Here is a 21,333-nt window from a genome sequence, read left to right on the forward strand (position 1 = left end):
GGAAAACTGAGAGGAAGGTGTAAAGATCTCCCATGTTCTCCGGGCGGTGGTGGCGCACGCCTTTAATCCCAGCACTGGGGAGGCAGAGGCAGGCGGATCTCTGTAAGTTTGAGACCAGCCTGGGCTACAGAGTGAGATCCAGGAGAGGCTCCAGAGCTACACAGAGAAACCCTGTCTTAAAAAACAAACAAACAAACAAACAAACAAACAAATCTCCCATGTTCTCCTGCTTCCCTTTCTGACATCCTCTCCAGAGACCAGTCCCCCATGAGAGGCACAGCATAACCAAACAATGGCCAGGGAAGTCTTGGTTTGTTCATTTCCTGGGCTTAGACACCTGTACAATGGCACTGCCCATCATGATTACCATATGGAATATTTTTGCTTTTCTAAAAGTGCACTGTGCTCACCTCTTCATCCCTCCTTCCCTACTAAGTCCTTGAAACCCTTAGTGTTTTTACTGCCTAATATATATTAAGCTTTTTCTGACTGGCTCCTTTCACTTAGTAATGTACAATTAAGGTCTCTTCATGCTTTCGATAGTTGGTTCTTTTTAGCACTGAATAAAGCTGTTAACTGACGTACGAGGTTTTATGTGCTGCGCTAGGGAACTGAAGCCGTCACACAAGCTTGTCTGTAGTACTCTACCACCGAGCGCCCTCAGCTCCGGATTACCTCGGCTACGCAACATCGCCAGGCTTTCCTAAGCATTTTAACTAAACAACTTGGTATTATTTAGAGGAGCGAGTAATGTAAAGCATTGCTCAAGAAATGCGCGCTGCAGCTCTGGGACACCAGGAAGGTGTTGGTTACCCTGTTTCTCCCAACTGTTGAAAGTCTGTGTACAAGAACAGCGGCAGTCTAGCTTCATACTAAATAGGAAATCTTCTTTATGTCTAATTTCGATGTTGATATCTGGGTATTTCCGACCAGGAACTCTGCTCCAAACTAGTTTCTACTTTTAGCTCAACCGCAGCAAATTTCCTTAAATATCTCTGTGCGCCTGGCCCCACCCATATAGCAGGACTGGGTTGGTCAGAATGCTCCCGGGGTTAGTTCAATCCCTGAGAATTCCCGGAGTTGATTGGCGGGGCAAATCGGAACTCTTTCTGCCTTTCTGATTGGTTGCTTATAGCCTTGGGGGTGGGGCACGTGGGCGCGGCTCGTCCGGATGCGGTGAGCTCCTATTGGAAGATGAAACCGGCATTTCCAGAGCTTGGTGCCGTCGCCTAGGTCGCGGGGGTCGGGCCTCCGCTCGCCTAGCCTTTGTTGTCCTTTTCATTGGTCAGATTTCCTATCACTCAAGAAACCTCGAGGTCATTGGCTCAAGGGCTCCCAGGAGGCGATGGCTGATTGGTTGGTTGCTGTTCCCGCCCCCAGCCAGTCGCCATTTTATTGAGGCGAGCCGAATTCTTCAAGGAGGCCGGGCCGAGTAGCGGTTTCGGGACTGGCTTTGTGGAGGCGATCCCTGCGGAGACAGGTGAGTCGCGGGCTGCAAGGGAGGGACAGTGGGGCTCGAGGCTCGGTTGATGTCCTGCGTGTCAGTGGGCAGGACACCGGGGAGCGGCGGCGGCGGCGGCCTTCGGAAAGGGGGCTGGGTCCACTGGGTTCCCCGCCTCTGTCGGGCCGGGCGGCGAGGCGCGGGTTGACGCTCGGCGGGCTCTGCGGCGGCGCAGCGGTCCGCTGTCGCGAGGGAGCGGCCTGGTGGCCGGGGCAGACAGAGCCCTCGCCGGGCCCAGGTTCACGGCGCGCGCGACCGGCCGCCCCTGCGCGCGCTCACCTTGGCTGGAGCTGTCGCTCGTGCCCTTGAGGGTTCACTCCCATTGTCACTTAGGATTTTCCTCCGCGGACGTTTGGGAAAGGGCCCTAGGGTTGATGGATCTTACTCCAGAGGGTCCCTCTGCCCACCGTGCAGCCTAAGACCTCGGCTATCGGAGCAGGGAGACAAACGAAGGGAAAGGAGCGGGACCACCGCGAGCGCGCTGTGCGGTGACAAGGAGAATCTGGCACAGGGCCTCCAGGGCCCTGGAAGCAGGAGGTTCCTCCCTTTCCTCCCAATGAATGGTCCTTTGAGTTTCCTGGTCTATGACACTTCTTCCCCCACCCCCGGAAACATGAAAGGAATCTAGGAATTTTGAATGCGTCAAAGGTACTGGACGGTTTTTAGAATCTGACAGACCTGTGAATGAGGAAAGTAGTCATTCTTTCTTTGATCATTTGGCTCTCAGATGTGTACAGGAGAAATGTGCTCACCGTCTTTCATGGTAGAATGGAGCGGTGTGTACTTGGCCATAGTCCATGATATTAAACCGTTGTAGGAACTGTTGACTTTCAAAGGTGGGACTTCTAGAGTCGGCCACCCACCCCTCTGAGTCACTAGAATCTGGATGAATGGCTGTCCTCTCTCTCTCTCTCTCTCTCTCTCTCTCTCTCTCTCTCTCTCTCTCTCTCTCTCTCTCTCACACACACACACACACACACACACACACACACACCAATAAAGCTTTCCTTGGTGAACAATTTGAAAAGGAAAACCAAAACCATAGTTTCTGGAATAAAGGATATTGTGGTGGTTTATTTTGTTTGGGTTTTGGGACTTGAGCCAGCCCTAGAATGTTGTTTTGAACAGTCATTGTTGATCAGAGTGTATTGGGTGTGCACATAGTTCTGCTTTTAAGTCTTTGAAGTACCATACCATTCAAATAGGCTGATCTGTTAAGAAGAAGGCAAACTTTCCACAAAAACTCACCTGACTTCATTGCTTTGTCAGATAACCTGCCAGATACTCTATTGAAAAGGAAAACTATTGATGCTTAAGCTGTTAGAAGTCAACAGAATGATTACCTTCTAGGGAGTAGTGACTGGAGGGCCACAGGGAGGATCTGGTCTATTATTTCCTTGACCTGGTTACAGTAGTTGTCTTTGGTTCATGAACATTCATGGACCTTCACAGTCAACCATATTTGTATCTGTTCATAAATTTTAAGAAGATGGTCAATACCGTTGAACACTGGATGCTAAAATATTCCCTCAGCCTGCCTGCTTGATGTGTGTCACTTGGTATCTGCAACTCGGAAACTTTCTAGTCCTTCTCTGGGTGTTGGTATTGTCTGCCAGCCAAGGGCAAGTGTACTTTCCTAGGGATATCGATGTTTTACCTGCCTTAAGAACTTTGCTTCATACTGTGGAGAACAGGGTGTCTGCTTCTTACATTTTCGTTTCAGGTGGGCCCAGAAGAAAGTCTAGTTGTTTGTTGTGGCATTTCTTCTATGCTTAAGATGACTAAAGGCTGCCACCATAACATGGCGCTGAGGCTGGGCTTCTCACATCCACTTGGATGCTGCAGTGGAAAGTCCAGTTTTCTGGCAGAGCATCAGAGGCTGGCTTAGTGGGGCCTCCTTTGAAAACAGACACTTCTTACTGGCACGCTGCACGTAACTTTTCCTAGGAACCACTACTAAGTGTGCCATGTATTTTGTGTGTGTTGCAATATATATATGAATAACTGTGCAACTTGCTTTTCATTCAGGTTACAGAATTCATCTACAATGGGGAATGTTTTTGAAAAACTGTTTAAAAGCCTATTTGGAAAAAAGGAAATGCGTATTCTTATGGTGGGCTTGGATGCAGCTGGCAAAACCACCATTTTGTACAAATTGAAGCTGGGAGAGATTGTGACAACCATCCCTACCATAGGTATGTCCATGACTGTGGCCTTGCCAGTTCATAGTTTAGCACATTATACTTTGTGTTGCTTTTTCACAATCTTTATTTGCATGTGTATGTGTCATATGTGTGTAGGCATGTCTATATCAGGTGTTTTCTCTATCACTTTCCATCATATTTTTTGAGACAGAGCCTCTTCACTGAACCCAGAGCTTGCCATTTTGACAAGGCTTGCGGATCTTCCTGTACGACCACCCTCCACCCTCCACCCCTACCTTCCTGCAGCACTGGTTACAGATGTGTGCCATTAGGCCCATCGCTTTTTTTGATTTTTTGAGACAGGGTCTCTCTGTGAAGCCCCAGTTGTCCTGGAACTCACTTTGGGCATCATGCTGGCCTCAAACTCAGAGATCTGTCCGCCTCTGTCTCCCGAGTGCTGGGATTAAAGGTGTGCACCACCACTGCCCAGCAGGCTTTTATGTGTGAGCTGGGATCTGAACTCAGGTCCTCATTCTTAATCGGCAAGCAGTTAGCCCTCTGAGCCATTACTCCAGCCCCCGATGTACTTCTTATATTGCATATTTGTTTTTTTCGAACCCTGACTACTTCAAGAACATAGATTTGAAGCCCCAGATGTTATGTTGTGTTATTTTGCTTTTGTTGAGACAAGTCTTACAATGTAGACAGGCTGACTTTGAACTTGTGGCATTCCTGACCCATCCTTCTGAGTGTACCACCACACCCAACCATACGTATTTCTAAGTGCTTCTTAGCATTCCTGCCATGTTCCTTGGCTTACAGGGGAGTTGTGAACAAATTTAGGTTAAGCAAATTTAGCCCTATTTGCTTGGGAAGGAGAAAAAGATAGTAACCATTGAGATGGTAAGGAAGTGCTACCCTCTACCCATTCTGTTGGAGTGGGACCTAGTACAAGCCTTAGGTGGGAACCAGCCATGCCTTTCTCCCCCTCCAGTCTACCTGGCTTCCCCTGGGAGCATCTCTCTGAACCAGGTATGATTCTAGTGGTAGATTTTGTGTTCTTTTCACCCTGTCTCAAGACAAATACGTGAGGTGGCATCCAGCTGAAGGAACTCAGTGGTCTGTCCTCATGGTGAACCAGCGCTGTGTTTTATGGGCTCTTCAGGAGATTTGCAAATCAGTTTTGATGGAACTTAATCTTTACCTTGTGACTTGCCTACAAAACCAAAGTCCCAGGTTGCCGTGAGCGAGCCTTTGAGCACTGTCTGAGGTCTGGCATGGCTAAGATGGGTCAACTTTCACCTTAGGCACTGGCTTTAGAGGGTGCAGCATTTGAAGAAAGTTGTAAACTAATAGAACACATACAATTTGAAAACATTTTAGTTCAAAATGTAAACAGCTCTCCCCAATTATAAAAACAATATATAGACTGGCACATAGCTCAGCAGGGAAAGGCTCTTTCTGCCATGCCTGACCACCTGAGTTCAATTCCTGGAACTCCACAAAGTTGCCCTCTGACTTCCACATGCATGCTTGTGCATGCACGCGCACACACGCACACACACACACACACACACACACACACACACACACACACACACACACAGAGTGCTGCTTTCCCGGTTTGCACTCAGTGTGTGTACCCCACCTTCTGTCCATTTTCCTCTGGAATGTTTTCCTGCCTTCTTCCTCTGCCCCTTCTCTTTCCCCTAATGACCGCTGCCAGCCCACTCTTTGGCTCTCGGTTTAAGCATTATTTCTCAGGCTTTTTCTCTTTTCCCTTATTCTCAGTTTCCAGAGTATCCTGAAGTCCATAGTCACACTCAGAAACACTTGTAGTTTATTGATTGTTCACTGTCTTCTTCCCAACAGTGTAAATAAGCAGGGACCACATGTATCTTGTTCGCTGTCCCCAGTGTCTGGTAAAACGCCTGGCCATGTTAGGTGTCTGATAAATCTTTGGTAAATGAATTACATACTGATGTGGTTGGTAGTTTGTTGAGATAATGGCCTCCAATGACTCATGCTCCTCAAACGCCTTTGCACCTCTTCCTTCAGGGTGCTAAACTTGGCCATATGACTTGCTTTGACTAGTGAAGCATCACTGTCACCGAAAGCTGCCACCATCAGTTAAGGAAGCCAGTTCTAGAGGATAAAAGACCACCTGGAAAGAGAGTGGTCTGGCCTGCTGGCTCACTAGGTAAATGTAGCTAAAGAAGCCGAAGCCACCAAAGAAGAGGTGCCTTGAGACTTAACTCTTTTTTTTTTTTTTTTTGCCTTTCCTGAATCTTGCTCTGTAGACCAGGCTGGCCTCAAACTCACAGAGATCCACCTGCCTCTGCCTCCTGAGTGCTGGGATTAAAGGCGTGCACCACCACCACCCAGCTTGAGACTTAACTCTTAAAGCTGAGACCAAAGAAAAGCTGGCTTCACTAGACTAAAAGGGACAGCAGTAGGATGTTTGAATAACTGCTTTAGCGTTCCACTCCATGGCTGTAGTTTGAACTAATATTCGTGGATAGGTGGTTAGGTTACTTGTAGTTCTTTGTGCTTGTGTGCATGCTGGCATTTCAGAGTGTGAAGGTCAGACAGAGCACAGCCTTGGGTGTCATTCTTTAATCGCTATCCACCCCACCCCACTCCCCAGTTTTGAGAGACAGAATCTCTCACTGGCATGGAACTCACCTGATCAGGTCAGGCTGGTTGGCCAGCAAGCCCCAGGGACCCGCCTGTCCGTCTCTCCAGTTCTGGGATTATAACTCCTCTAGCCCACATCCACCCTACCCCAACCCCCTCCCCGTCCCCCTCCCCGCCTCATTCTGGGGATTGGATTTAGGCCCTCACAATTACAAGGCAAGCATTTTACTTCCTGAGCTATTTTTCCAACCCTTAGTTTCACTTGTTTGCTTGTTTATTTTTTAAAGACACAGTCTTGCAATGTACGTGACTTTAAACTGTCAGCTATCCTCCTGCTTCATCCTCTCAATTGCTAAAATTTCAGGCCTGTGCCACCATACCAGGCTCAATTGTTTGTTTTTTGTAGATGATGTCAAAGTAAATATCTTTCACTTTAAAAAAAAAAATTATTTATATTTTTAAACATGCAATGTTCTGGCATGTTTGCCTACACGCCAGAAGAGGGCACCAGATCTTATTATAGATGGTTGTGAGCCACCATGTGGTTGCTAGGAATCGAACTCAGGACCTCTGGAAGAGTAGCCAGTGCTCTTACTACCTCTGAGCTATTTCTCCAGGCCTATCTTTCACTTTTAAAAAACATTTTTATTTTCTATTTTCTGTGTGTGGGTATTTTGCCTGCATTTATATCTGTACATCATTTGTGTACTTGGTGCTTTTGGATGCCAAAAGAGGGCATCTGATCCCTTAGAATTGGAGTTACAGACAGTTGTGAGCCACTATGTGGGTGCTGGAAATTAAACCCAGGTCCTCTGGAAGAGCAGCCAGTGCTCTAACCACTGAGCATCTCTTTAGCCCTGTCTTACATATTTGCAAACATGTACTTCATTTCCTTGCAGTCGTCAGTCTGGAAGAAGGCTTCCCGTGAGTCGTGAATATTTAATGTGTATATCCAGGTTACCAGACTAGTCTCCAAAAAAGGTTGTGCCACTAGCAGTGAAAAGTGGAACTCTGCCATCTGATAGGGAGAAAACACTGACTTCTATTGGGATTGTTTTTATTGTAGATGAATAAATCCAAATGTCTTCCTTTGCTCCTTGATTTGTTTTTATTTTTATTGTTCAGTTGTTTTTTGTTGTGATGTTTACTCTCTTACTGACTTGAAGAAGTGCGCTTATTTTCCAGTTGATAAATTTGTCTTTCAACCTTGTTTTTGCTATGTTAACATAGGGAAATTTTAAATTTTTAGAAAACCAAACTTATGTTTCTTTTCTTTCTGAGTTTTATGGTATCTTTAGACAATTCTTTTTAAGGTCATAAAAATATTTGCTGGTATTTTTTTTTTACTAACTTTACAAGGTTTACATTTTTCATTTAAAAAAATTAAATAAGAGACTAGAGAGATGGCTCAGCATTTGAGAGCACTTGCTGATCATGCAGAAGATCCAGGTTCAGTTTCTAGTATCTAGATGATGGCTCACAGCCATTTCTAACAGGGGATCCATAACCTTTTCTGTCCTCCTTGGGTACCAGATGCAAATGTGGCACACATATATACATGCCAACAAAACATTCATACACATAAAATAAGAGTGAGTGAAGTTTTTTGAAGAATAGATAATGTTACCGTTAGCTAGGTATTGGACTTTCAAGAGTGGAGAGTTGTCCAACAGCATTACTGAATAACTTTCCCATGTAATGTGAAATGCCTTATCACATACTAAATTGTCATTCAGAAGTGTCTTTCTACACCACTTCCTGTTATATTTGTTTGAACTTTATTCAAGTATTATTAGAAAGAATTCATTACTCATTTTCAGAAATTTTCTTGACTTGAGAAGAGCAAATAAGAAGCCATAGAAGGTAAAGATGTGGAGTTAATAGGAATACATGGGGTTTTAATGAGGCATTGCCCAGGCTGCCTTTGAACTCTTTAGGTAGCTGAAGATCTCCTTGAACTCCTGATCAGTCTTCATCTGTCTGGAGTGCTGGGATTACAGGATGTGCTACCACACACAGCTTACATGTATTTTTTAAGATGTGAAATATGAAGTACACAGGCATACACATATGAAGTACATATGTCCATACACATAAGGACAGGCTGGAGATGACTCAGATAGAGGAGAGATTAGCAATGTGTACGAGTCTTTGGACTGTCTGGGTAGGTTGAATCCAGTACATAGATGGAGGAAATTGTCATCACATACTCAGTGTTCTAAGGTGGAGGGTGAGAAGCATGGGGAAGAAGTAAGTACATTGTTTTGTTTTGTTTTGTTTGAGACAGGGTTTCTCTGTGTAGTTTTGGTGCCTGTCCTGGATCTCTGTAGACCAGGCTGGCCTCGAACTCACAGAGACCCGCCTGCCTCTGCCTCCTAAGTGCTGGGATCAAAGGCGTGCGCCATCACGGCCTGGCAAGTAAGTACATTTTTACACTGTGTGGTGGGAAGTGGAAGTCATTTCTGGGATGGCTCTCTTTGTTCAGAAGTTCCTGGAAGGTCCTCTGATAGAGAGGCAGAGCTGGGAGGTTGCTGCTTAGATGGGTGGTTGGCGGTGGGTGGTCAGAGCAGAGGAGTTTAGAGACACCAGGCACAGTGAATGACCGAGTGAGAACTTTCTCCTTGTGATCTACAGCTCTGTGGTTTACAAGTGCTTTATAAGTTGACGGTACTATCCAAGTGTTATTGAACTTACTTTGAATTGTTGGACCAATGAAAAGCATACTGAAAAGTGTTTCTAACATCTCTACTTAGGTTTCAACGTGGAGACTGTGGAATATAAAAATATCAGCTTCACGGTCTGGGATGTTGGTGGCCAGGACAAAATCAGACCTTTGTGGCGACATTACTTCCAGAACACTCAAGGTATAGATTGGAAGCATGTGTACTGAATGTGTCTGAAGATGAGAACTTGCGATGCCTTCTGGCACTGCTTTGCTTTATTTCATTTACTTATTTATTTAGATTTTTTGAGACAGGGTTTCTCTGTGTTGCCTTGGCAGTCCTGGATCTCACTCTGTAGACCAGGCTGGCCTTGAACTCACAGAGATCTGCCTGGCTCTGCCTCTCGATTGCTGGGATCAAAGGTGTGCACCATCACCACCCAGCTTGGCACTGCTTTATTAGGATAGCCAGCCATTTCTGCACTTACTGGGGAAATGTCTTTGTGATGTTGCCTCTAGACATATCCCAGAAAAAAGACTTGGGTTTGAAGTTTTTTTAATGCAGAAGTTTGGGAAAATGGATTTCATCTTTCAGTTAATTGAGTGATGTTTGCTCTTAGATGAAGTGCCAGTTTTTGAAGAATTTGAATTCAGTCAGCTCCTTTAAATCTCCTGAGAATACCTGAAAATCACATCCGTAGGGAAAGGGATGAGTAGGGATGACTGGAGCTCCAAGTCCTGTCATCTGTGTGGTCACAGTGCTTCCCCGCCGGCCCTCCTGCTCCAGGTATCTGTGGATACCCGCCTCACATCTGCACCTTGTTTCCTTATCAGTGAGTTCTGGGAAGCAGTTCTAATGCACTCCTATTCCCAGGGCTGTATTTTCAGTAAATGGTGCCTTACTGGGTCTTGCCAGTTGAAACAGACTGTTCACACGGTTTTCACACCCTGGTTCCCATGTAGACTTTACCGTATGGCATCTACAGATTACTCACTTTGGAGTCTACTTAGAATATATTCGCTTTGAAGATTCTGAAGCTGATGGAGTTTTTGTTTCGTGTGTCTAATAGTAAAAACTTTAACATTTGCCAGCCTTTGGGACCAAACCGCAGATTAACTGTCCCTTTATATTTCAACAGTATTTTTTTAGCTGTCACACTGGACAGGTAACTGTATTTGTAGTTATTTTCTCAGCTTGTAGATTTTAGAGTATCTTTCCTTAAAATAGAGTGGTTTTAAAAAAAGTTTTTCTTCTTTTGAGACAAGATTATGTAACCTAGGGTGGCTTTGAACTTAAAATGTAGTTAGCCTTCACTCACTTACTTTTTTCTTTCTTTTTTGTTTTTTGAGACAGGCTTTCTCTCTGTGGCCCTGGTTGTCCTGAAACTCGATTTGTAGACTAGGCTGGTCATAATGTTGTACAAACATAACCGTTGTCTGTCTTCAAAAGGTATCTCATCTTGTACAACTGAAATCCAGCACCCATTCAACCCTGGTTCTCTCCCATCTTGAGCCCCCGGAAGCCATGGGTTTTCATACTTTGATGCCAAGTATCCTCAGATGATGTCAGTTTCCCCAAATGGAACTCCTATCAACCCTTACCACATAATCCTAGTGGACATTGAAGGATGTTGAATATGGTGTTGTTTTGTTAGGAGCTGCAAAATGGTGGTTTCTTTAAATCGTGTTATTCCTTCTGAGAGGGCTCTGCCTAATCCAGGCTGGCCTTGAACTCTTTATTGTTTTTCTTTGTGGTGTTGGGGTGGAACCCAGGGCCTTATGTATGCTAAGCAAGGACATCAAGCCACTCCCCCAGGCCCCTTGGTACTCTTTCTCTATTTGTCTGCTGAAATCCTTTTAAATACGGGATTTCCTGAAATACATTCTAGACACGGAAGTCAGGAAAAATACTTCAATCTGTATTTTCAGAGAAACCACATCACTCCCATGGTGAAGTGTAATTTACACTGTGATTTAGCGCATTGCAAATAAGGCTACATTTTCTTGATGCTCACTAGAGTGTGTTTATCTTGGACTGGTGCTTGGCAACTTGGCCACTTGGCCACTTTGCACCTTCTCATCTGTAATGACTAGAGCAGCTGGGTTTCAACACAGCTGCTAAGAAACCTCGGGAAAGTTAGGTAAGTTCGTCTGCCTCCATTCCCTCATCTTAAAGAGGCTAATGCCTGCTGCCCAAAGCCCTGGGCTGGACTGAGACTAGTTCTGTGAAGTGCTCAGTTGTGTGGCTGAGAGGCAGCAGCACTCAGAAGCCCAGGGCCACACTCTTCTCCACGCTATTCAGTTTTCACTGAATCAAGCATCAAGCTGAGGTGCATTTTATCTTTAGTCTTCTGTTTGTCACAGCCTAATTTTGTAGAATTTCAGTAGCTTTGCTCTGATGGAGGAAGTAGCTGTGTCCTGGGAGTGAGGTGGTAGTGTGGACTCTTCATGAAATAGCAGTAGGAGCTGTGTGAAGAATGGACTTGCCGTCTCTGGCTGGGCCACGGGTTTCATCTGGGAGGAGTCTTGGATGCTGCCCCTATTTTGTCTGTCAGCTTCCCAAAGGTCAGACTGTCTTTTAATTTAAATTTTCCCCATCAGTCTGTTGAGTATGACAGACCTTAATGAGTGCTTGTAATTCTCTATTAAGACATCAAAAGCTAAGCCTGGTGGTTCAGGCTTGAAATCCCAGCTACTCAGAAAGCCAAGAGAGGATCACAAGTTCAGGGTCTGCCTGGGCCACAGAATAAATTTAAGAGCAGCCTTGTCAGCTTTGTGAGATGTTTCAAAATAAAAAGTAAAAAAGCCTGAGGGTGGAGCTCAGAGCTCAGGGCTCGAACACTTTTCCAGCATGTAGGAGGTCCTAGTCTCCCCCAGCCCTGTGTGGGTTTACCTGTATAGACTAGAATTTACACTGTCTGATATCCTGATAACTATAGCGTGCATAAAATAGCTCATTAGTTCTGATGTGTATTTTTCTCCTTGATTTGTGGGTTCTTTTTTTGGGTGGGGTGGGGGGAGGGACAGGTTGAGACAGGGTTTCTCTGTGTAGCTCTGACTGTCCTGGAACTCACTCTATAGACAAGGCTGGCCTTGAACTCACAGAGATCCACCTGCCTCTGCCTCCCAAGTGCTGGGGCTAAAATCCTGAGCCACTACACTCAGCTTGATTCTTTTAATTATTGAATGGCAGTATATCTGTTTCAAAGAAAGGAAAGAGAAAGGGATACAAAGAAAAAGGTTTGTTTCACAGTTTACTTCCTACACACAACCAGCTTTATTTTTTTGTGTCTATACATTTTTTCTACAAGTATAAACGATATAAAAGATGTAATACACATGTTCCCCTACCTTCTTTCCTTTTTTTGCAGGGTGAGGGGCAAGGCTGAGATCAGACTTAGAACCCTGCACATGCCGGGCAAGTGCTCTGCCGCAGGGAGCTGCTATGTAGGTCAGGCTTCCCGGCACATGGTTCTCCAGCTGGGTAGGGCTCCTCTACACACTCTTCTTGTGTCAGTGTGACTTTTCTCTTCGTAAGTATAGTCATTCTGATGACAGGTCCTTAGGTAAGGTTCTGTATCAACAGTGCAAAGTAGGACGTGCTGTAAACTTTAATTTAATTCTCTTTCATTTGTAAGGGAAGGAGTATGTATTTTGGCCCTTGATTTCAAAGGACTCCATCCCTGACTTCTTGGGTCTCATGCACATGGGCATCATCATGTTGATGGGACAGTAAAGGCCGGAAAGCTGTACTTGTGTTAGGACTAGCAAAGGACAGCAGTCAGTTCTGCTCTATGGGTTTTGCTTTGGCGCTAAGGATCTGCTTGGATTTCCACATCAGCTAGAGTACTTTGTCAGAACTGGAGTTCAGAACTGCGGTAGCATACCAAACCTGTGTGGGTGGGCCTTGAGTGCTTTCCCTTTTTAATCTGATGCTATACCAGATACAGCTTTGACTCTCATGAAGATTTTAAATGTGTCAGAAGCCCTGAGAGCGCTTGTCTGCTGGGTAGGCTGCCTGGAGGGCCTGGGACCCACAGAGGCATGGGCAGAGGGCCAGGCCTGGTTTTCTCTCTTGGCCTCTTGTGAAATCTCACTGTCATCTGACCTTACTTCCTTTTCTCTACCAGAGTCTCTCATCCCGTACAGTCCGAATGAAATGTCCCTTAAGCTGGGCACAAAGGCCTCTAGAAGAGTCCTCTTAGCAGCTCACTTTCTCTTTAGACTTCTGCTTCTGTCCTGGGATCTCCCCGTGACTTTTTCCTGCTTGTCTTCTGTCTCTTCCCTGAGCTCAATGCCATGGCCCTTCTGATGTCTGAGATAGCCTCTATCAGCCTCTCGCCAAGGGTTTTCTTCCAGGAGTTTCCCTGCTTGTATCACTTGACCAGTGTCTGATACCTTGTCCTGCTGGCTCTTTGAGGCCTCCAGTGTGCCTGTGACTTAAGAGTGTTAGGGTCTACCACTGGCAATATAATACTCCTGGGATGATCTGATTGATGCCCAGAAGAATCAGCTTCTTAGCACGCACGTCCCAGAAATGGAATAGCTGTCACTCCTGGTAGCTCAGCCTAGGCTTAAGTAAGTTCTTTTGGCACCTGCCTCACATTTTTGTCTCAAAGGCCTTGCTTTCAGCCAAATACCAACTTGCTGCTGGGATTGTCACATGGAATACTGGCAGGGACTCTTCCCCAGTCTGTGCTCACCCCTGCACCTTCTTCCTGCCTTTCTGCTTTCTCCAGCAGCGTGGCAAGTCTGGGCAGGCTTTAGCCATTCCCTCAGGTGTAATGTGGCAGCTCTGGTGGTGCCTCCTTCAGCCTGCCCTGCCTGGGTTTCTCACCTCCTGAATTTCTCTGCTGATTTAGTGGGAGTGTCAAGGCCCTGACATCCGCTGTCCAGAGCTGGGTGCACTTCACAGTTTAAGGACACAGCTTGTTTAAGAGTCCCTCACTTGCGTCATCAGCTGTAGCAGGACTGGGGTCCCCCAGCCACTCTTACTTCCCGCTGGGTGGTTACAGTTGGGCAGTTTTCACCCCACTGGCAGGTTTGATAGCTTTTGAGGATAAATCACAGAACTCAGGACAGAGCTAACCTTAAAATGACGCTTTTATTGCAGCAAAGGACATAAATGACACAGTCACAGGAAGGACCCAAGAGGTGCCAGCCAGCCACAGCCTCTGTTGTCCTCTGCCCCCAAATCAGGGACCAGCCCTGAGTTCTGCTGGCGCACGCATGTGAGACAGTAATCAGTGCTGCCACCAGGGAGGCTGTGTGAGCTCTTGTGAACATTGTTTTTATTGGGACTTCATTACGGAGGCACATGGAGTCAATCAACCCCAGGCTCCCTCCCTTCCCTAGAGGCAATCTTATTAGTATAAACCGGCAGGGTGGACTCCCCACCATCAAAGACTCCTCTCCCATTCGAAGTTCTGGAGACAAAAGAGCAACCACATTCTTTACTGTAGGTGTCCACAAGAATCTCTTGACATTGTTACAAATGTGACCTACAAATGTATAAAAAGGGTTTTATAGCTTTTAGGTTCCTCTTGGATATGTATGGAAGGACAAACAATCCCCCCCTTTCCCCTGGGGGGACAAAAGGCTTCCATATGGCTTGGAATGTCCAACAGCATCCAGCACTGTTCACCTGGGGGTTGCCAACTTGACTGCTCATTTTTATGTGAACTGTCCTTCCTTCAAACTCCCTCAAGTCTTCATACCTGCTTCCCTGGTCCACTTCCAAGACAGTATACCTGCTCCTAGGCCTTCAGTTCAGGCTCTGTTTTAGGGAACCATACTCAAACGCTGTTCATTGTATAAACCGTGTTCTTCCAAAATCCTTTTTCCCTCTGAGGTGGAAATGAAGTGACTGATAACTAAGCCTAGCTTTCCTTTGTTCCCTCTGGTTAATCCGGTAAGTTGCTGTGATCCTTTTAAACAAGATAGGTGAGGTGAATGTATAATAAGCTTCCTAACTTTGGAGATCATATAGACTTTCCAGAAATAATAATGGGGTGGGAGGCAGGGAGACAGAGTCTCATTATGTACAAACAGCTCAGCCTGACCTTGAACTTGTGTGTAATATTTCTGCCTCAGCCCTCCCACCCCCGGAGTGTTGGGATTATAAGCCTGCACTGTATTCTTCCTGCTGCCTGCCTTCAGTGAAGCCTTGCAGTGAGCAGGGAACAGCTGTGTGGATATATAAACAGCTGCTCTCCCGGTTCATATTACTAACATGCTTGGGATTTCTTTTTAGGTCTGATTTTCGTGGTTGACAGTAATGACAGAGAGCGGGTCAATGAGGCCCGAGAAGAACTAACCAGAATGTTAGCAGAAGATGAGCTCAGAGATGCAGTTTTATTGGTGTTTGTAAACAAACAGGTATGCAGTTGTTAGCTTTCTGAACACTGAGACGGAAATTTCCTGCCAGATGGCTCATTTAAATATATAGGTATCTAAATTAGATGTCTGCCTCCTCCATCTCCTTTTTATAATGTCTTGTAGTCACTCCAAAAATACTAATGGAGCATCTGCTAAGTTTCAGGCTGTGCCGCAGGTATTGGATACTTAGCAGTGAACCAGAAAGGCCCTGCGTTTGTGTTTACTTTGTGGTGGGAGGAGAGGCAGTGGATAAAGACTTTTTAATGTGTCTGGTGGAAAGAGTGTAGGATGGCTGTGGGAAGTGCTGGGCATGACTCTGAAATCTGAGCCAGGAGGGGAGGGTTCCAGAAGCAGAATGAGGGGTGGACACAGGGAAGACTGGGTCCTTGGGCCTGTCGTTGGGGAGGAAGAGGCTTGTCTAGGGAGGAAAGGCCATGAATGTGGGAGGAAGGCTGGTGCAGAACTGGCCAACCTCTGGAGCTGAGCAGAACCAAATGCCAGAGAGAGGGTGGATCGGGGCTCTGGAGGCGACCCGTCCATCGGGCTGGTCCCCTCTCTGCATGCCTTATGAGCTGAGATTGTGGCGTAACAACGTGCTGCAGCCACACCTGCCACTTCTGACTTAGCAATTGCAGTTTTTCTCATCACCCCCACTCTATAAACATGACTTCCTGCGGTGCGTGGCTCATGGTTCCCTCACCTGTCACCCTGTCGAGGCCAGGCAGTTTCACTAGTGGACACAATAGGCTTTACGTAAGAAAATCATCGCTTTATTTTTAATGATAAAAAGAGAGCATGTCCAGGGTAGGAATTTGAAAAGCCGCTTAGAATGGTAAGTGAAACATCTTTCCTGTGTGCATATGAACGTGTGAAGAGCCCTTTGGACTGTGGCTAGAAGTAGGGGCAGCTTTCCCCCACTATGATTTACACTGTGTTACACAGGGTACACAAGGCAGTATTCCAGTTATTGTTATATTCTCAATGCTACCTTCCGTTCCTCTAGCTTTGATTGTGAGATAAAACAGTCAAATTTTTTGTATCTCTTTCCAGAGATAAGACTTTTTATACTTATATAAGCAATAATGCAATTGTATTTCTATTTAATTTTCAGAGATGATGGATGCATTGTTTTGTAGCCGTTTGTGTTTTCACTTAGCGTATATTTGACATTCTTCCATGTCAGTACATCTAGAGCTTCCTTTGATGCTAATATATTCCAGCTAGTTTTAGCTTACTGTGTGGGTAACCCAGGTATATGTCAGAGAAAAGATTCCTGCTTTACATTCTAGTTAAAAGAGACCTGGTGTGTAATTAATACACAGAGTAAATAACTTCTATTATATGGTCACACATAGGGATGCTATGATAAAAAGATGAAATGAGCCAGGTAGAGGCCCCAAAGCCTGGCAGGCTGTGGAGGGGGCTTTGACTCTTCTCTGGAGCAGAGGCGCTTTGGTTTTGATAAGAGGATGTGATCTGATACTAGGCGTTAGGGGCAAGTACGGAAGCAGGATGAGCCGTGAGGAAGTTGTTTCCATCATCAAGGTGGTGGAATCAGATCAGGGTGGTGGTAGAGAGGCTGGGGAGAGGTGGTCAGATTCTGAACAGATTCTGGGTAGGGCCGTTGGGATCTCCTATTGTGTGGACTGAGAAGAAAAAAGAGAAGGTTTGGGGCCTGAGCAGCTGAAACGGGACGGAGGGTTGGGTCTGTTGTAGAGGAAGGTCCTGCTGTATCCATGGATACAGGTTGGTAAACTGTCGGCTTGCTTTCTTTAAGGATCTTCCCAATGCGATGAATGCAGCAGAGATCACAGACAAGCTCGGCCTACACTCTCTTCGCCAGAGAAACTGGTACATCCAGGCTACCTGTGCCACCAGTGGAGATGGGCTTTACGAAGGCCTGGACTGGCTCTCCAACCAGCTCAAAAACCAGAAGTGATCAGAAGCAACCCATTCCCCGTGCATTGTGGCAAAGCCAGCTGGCCTTTCCTGTGTGCATGTGAGCGTGTGAGGAGCCCGTGGGGCTGTGCAGCTGTGAGTGGGGGCAGCTTTCTCACACCGTGCCTTATACACGCTGTACGAAAACCAGTATTCCATTTGAAGAGAACCAGTGTTACATTTTGAACGCTACCTTCCATTTCACTAGCTTTGATGGTCATTTTTGCTGAGGCCCCCCTGGGTGTGAGTGCTAGAGTGTCTCCAGGCTGGAAAAGAAGAGAGCTGGAGCCAGACAGGTCCCATCGTGGCAGTCCTGGGTCTGGCATCTCCACACACCCGGGGTCCTGTTGGATTTCAGTGTCCTTTTGTAAAAAGAAAGGAAGGAACTGTCATTCTTCCCATGTGCCAAAGCGAGCAGCTCACTTGTAGTGCTTTCACGGTCCTCAAGGAGAGAAGATAGGTGATGACCACAGTTGAAGGGCCTCTGGGGCGTGCTTCCCCTGGCCTCTGTTAGTTCACACCGGCTTGTTTCGCTTGCTTAGTCAAAGGAATCGGTGACCTTTTTCATTCGAGTATCAAGACTGTAACACTAGGGAAGATTCCAGCCTGTCCTCTACTCCACATGGAGACCCTGTGGGCTGGTGGCCCAGCAGGAGGCCAGGACTCTTCCCCAAGCCACACGGTCCACAGAGGAGTGCAGCGTGGCTGGAGGGAGTGAAGTGAGTGAGGTGGCTCTTGTGTTCTGGCATCACCGTCTCAGGCCCTCGAGGCTGCTGCTCCCACTTCCCCACTCTGTGCTGACTGTTCTTCACAGGAAGCAGACAGATGCCCCTGGGTGGAGTCCTCACTGTGTCTGGTTGTCCTAGTCTGCTGTAGGCTTTTGGTTAGTGTCTGTTGGCAGAACTCCACACCGAGGAGTTCGGAGAGTCTGTGAGAAAGTGGTGAGCTTCCTGTAGGGATGGAGTTCCCAGTGACCCCTGGTCCTCCCTGGGTTGGTGCTAAACTTTGCTCTGAGAAGCATTTTTACCCAGACCGCTCTGGCGGCACGGGCTCCCTCCTCAGCGGCGGCATTGTCTGGAGAGCTGTTGGAAGTGTGTGCTGTGCTGCCCTGCGGATAGCGGTCGGCAGGAAGGTCTGGAGAGGAGCTGGGCTCAGCCCCAAGCCCTCTGGCCACACAACTCCTGGCCACATTTGTGCCGAAGCCCTTCTGCTTAACCTTTTAAAACCCCTTTCAAAAAAATCTTGATTCCTATTTTAGGAAGGGGAATGCAAGCTGAATTTTAAGAACATGATAAACCTTGTTCATTGGTAACAAAGTTATACTAGGAAAAAAAAATCCATGCCATTGTGAATGTGGACTGTGATGATTTTCTTTAAAAATCATCTTCAAGAATGTTCATTGCAATACTGGCGACAAAGTCCAGATGTGATTTTTAACCACGGAGGAATTCCTGAGAAATGTTGAAATTGTACACCTCCCATTGGCAGGGAGTCTCTTGCCCTTTGTAAATTATGCTTAGTGGGCCTGGCCTGGTGCTGGGGCACAGTAAATGTGGTGATTGGTTAGACAATAAAGAACCTACTTGAGGAGGAGGAGACATGGCCATGTACTCCTGGATGTCTGAACTGAGTCAAGTCTCTTTCCCGTATTTCTGACTTTCTAGAAGCTCTCAGGACACACACACAGGACACACCAGAGGTGCTGCCCTGCCCTCAGCCCCTGCCTCCCTCCTCACTGGTACTTCCACGCCATGGCTCTCCTGTGAAGTGCAGGTAGGGCTCTTCACTCTGGTGGATCTGAACAGAGGCCTGGTCTTTGAAAGCCACGTTTGCCTCCAGCTTGCCTTGCCCTCCGGCCACTCGCCGTTAGCCTTGCTGTGTCCGAGCCTGTCTGTCTGTCTGTCAGACACCAGTACTGACCTCAGGGACGAGGACTAAGTGATACATACTTTTGAATGCCTTGCTCTGCTCTTCTCCGGGGAGCATGGTGTCCATCCGAGGACAGCAGCACTGTCTCCAACTGGCCAGCATTACTGAGAGCATGGGAGAGTTGCCTTGGCGGCCTTGCCTCTCCCCAGCTGCTGAGAGCTCTGTCTTTTTTAAGCATGCTCAGTGCAGCAAGACTGGTCCAGATGCTCACAGAAAAAGCGGATTGTGGAGGCCCAATCTGCTTCCTTTCGTTTTTTTATTTTTATTGTACAATTCAGTGAGTCAGTATGTTCACAGAGTATGTCACTGCCAATTTTAGATGATTCCCATCAGCACCAAAAGAAGTCCCGTGTCCCTTGGCATCTGTCCCCTCTCCTTCTGTCTGGGAAGCTTCTGGGTATTTTAGAAGCACGGAGGTTGCAAGTGGCCATGGACTTTACCACCCTAGGAAGGGCAGAGGTGCCACTGCAGTACGACACCAGGTGTGAAGGGGCTGTGCTCGTCCAGTCAGAAGGGAAGAGCATGGGCTGGGACGGAGAACACAGAGCTCTGCCATGTGCCAGCTGATCCTCACCTTCCTGTCCTGGAAACGGTCCCAGGGCTTATCAGGGGCACAGGTCTTTGTGAATGTCAGAATGTGGGACATTGTGGGTAGTTGGGCCTGTGAGTCACCAGTGTGTTGCAGAGCATGTAATTTGAATTGTTAAACATCATGTCTCAGTGGTGAGGATATTTCCACAGTGTTAGGACAGGAAGAGTATGTGGTTTGTTTCAAAGTAGGTTTCTTGTGTGACCAAAGTGATCTAGGGTCCTTGGCAGGCATCAGGTAGATATTGTCCTGCCATTATCACCCTGGAAACCCTGGTGACAGGCTCTGGAGAGGCTTTGAGGTGTCCAGTTCAGTGGTAACTTCATATACTCATGGATGTGGGCATCCATACTCCAATTTGAAGAGCTTCTTTTTAAAATTTTATTTTATGAGTTTGGTCTATGTCTATGTTCTACATGTGTGCCTGGTGCCTTCAGAGGCCAGAAGTTGCCTGATCTGGAACTGGAGTTACAGGCAGTTGTGAGCCACCATGTGGGTGCTGAGAATTGAACCTGGGTCCTCTGGAAGAGCAGCCAGTGTTCTTAGCCATTGAACCTTCTCTCCAGCCTGAGAGTCTTTTCTATAGGAAAGACAAAGCCAGGCCTGGAGAGATGGACGCCCTCTGCACGTCCCCTTGTATATAGCTTGCTTTTATTCACTGCCACTAGGTGGCGCTGCTGCTTCACCCAGTTCCTCTAACAGCCCTGCCCAAGTAGAAGGGAATCCATCTTCCCTTGCAAGTAGTAAGGGCTGGCCAACAGGAGTGACCCGTAGCCTGGAAGAGAAGGGGAAGTAGGCATCGGAGCAGAGAACGTTGAGGGTAGTAGTAAAGATGTCAGAAGCCTCAAGGGTTGCTGGGCTCTGTATACATCCTCTTCCCAGCGGGCACGTGAGCGGCATCTGCATTACAAAGGGAGAAACTCAAATATAAGAAGACAAAGTGGTCCCAGCAGTGGGGGTGTGGGGGCCGAGCATGGGGACTGCTGAGAGTTCCAGGCCACCTGGGCTGCATGTGAGAACCGTTCTCAAAAAGAGGAAAGAAAAGAAAAAGGGCCGGTGAGATGACTGGGGGAGAGTGCTTGCAGGAAGACTGTCCTGCTGCAAGTTACCCTCTGGTTTTCACATGTGTGCCATGGCATGCCCATGCCCACTTACACATACACACGATGTGAAGAAATGAAGGGAGGAAGAAGCTAGCATCATTTGCTGGAGCCACCTGGACACTGTTCAAATGCAGGTCTGTGACACTGGGATCCACACTCTTCTGAGTTCTCACTGCTGCTCTAGAGTCCACGGAAGACCACGCAGCAGGCCCCCAGGGAAGGAAGCAGAGGGGAGACGAACATTCAGAATCGTGGCCGTGTTAACAGTTACACAGCCGGCAGTTTGGTGAGACCCGTCCTGTTGTCCACTTAGCAGTGGTGAGTTGTGTGGTCTGGAAGTTAGACCTTAGTAAAGTGTGAAAGAATGCACAGTCCTGAACCCCACAGGGATAAGGGAACCTGTGGTGCAACGAGAATTTATTCTGAGTTGGCCACAGTCATGAGGAGAGAGA

The 21,333-nt window shown here is 46.9% G+C and overlaps 1 protein-coding gene across 2 annotated transcripts; it reads left to right on the top strand.

Moving 5' to 3' along the window:
* Positions 1-1,189: 1,189 nt before the first annotated feature.
* LOC102910403 (ADP-ribosylation factor 2) lies at positions 1,190-18,870 on the top strand. Of its 2 annotated transcripts, none has more exons than XM_006970551.4 (5): positions 1,190-1,480; positions 3,530-3,696; positions 9,036-9,146; positions 15,198-15,322; positions 17,100-18,870. In XM_006970551.4, exons 2-5 carry the CDS (start codon positions 3,549-3,551, stop codon positions 17,259-17,261), a joined length of 546 nt encoding a protein of 181 aa, XP_006970613.1. In that variant the 5' UTR covers positions 1,190-1,480; positions 3,530-3,548; the 3' UTR covers positions 17,262-18,870. The 2 variants fall into 2 exon arrangements, with proteins under 2 accessions (XP_006970613.1, XP_042138873.1); XM_042282939.2 differs by lacking the exon at positions 1,190-1,480 and adding an exon at positions 1,666-2,149.
* The last annotated feature ends 2,463 nt before the right edge of the window (positions 18,871-21,333 follow it).

This window comes from Peromyscus maniculatus, chromosome 8, assembly GCF_049852395.1.
Source record: "Peromyscus maniculatus bairdii isolate BWxNUB_F1_BW_parent chromosome 8, HU_Pman_BW_mat_3.1, whole genome shotgun sequence".
In the NCBI taxonomy this organism is placed as follows: Eukaryota; Metazoa; Chordata; class Mammalia; order Rodentia; family Cricetidae; genus Peromyscus; species Peromyscus maniculatus.

Coding starts and splice junctions, on each gene's coding strand:
- LOC102910403 (XM_042282939.2), top strand. Junction 3,697..9,035: donor GACAACCATCCCTACCATAG/GTATGTCCATGA, acceptor ATCTCTACTTAG/GTTTCAACGTGGAGACTGTG. Junction 9,147..15,197: donor TTACTTCCAGAACACTCAAG/GTATAGATTGGA, acceptor ATTTCTTTTTAG/GTCTGATTTTCGTGGTTGAC.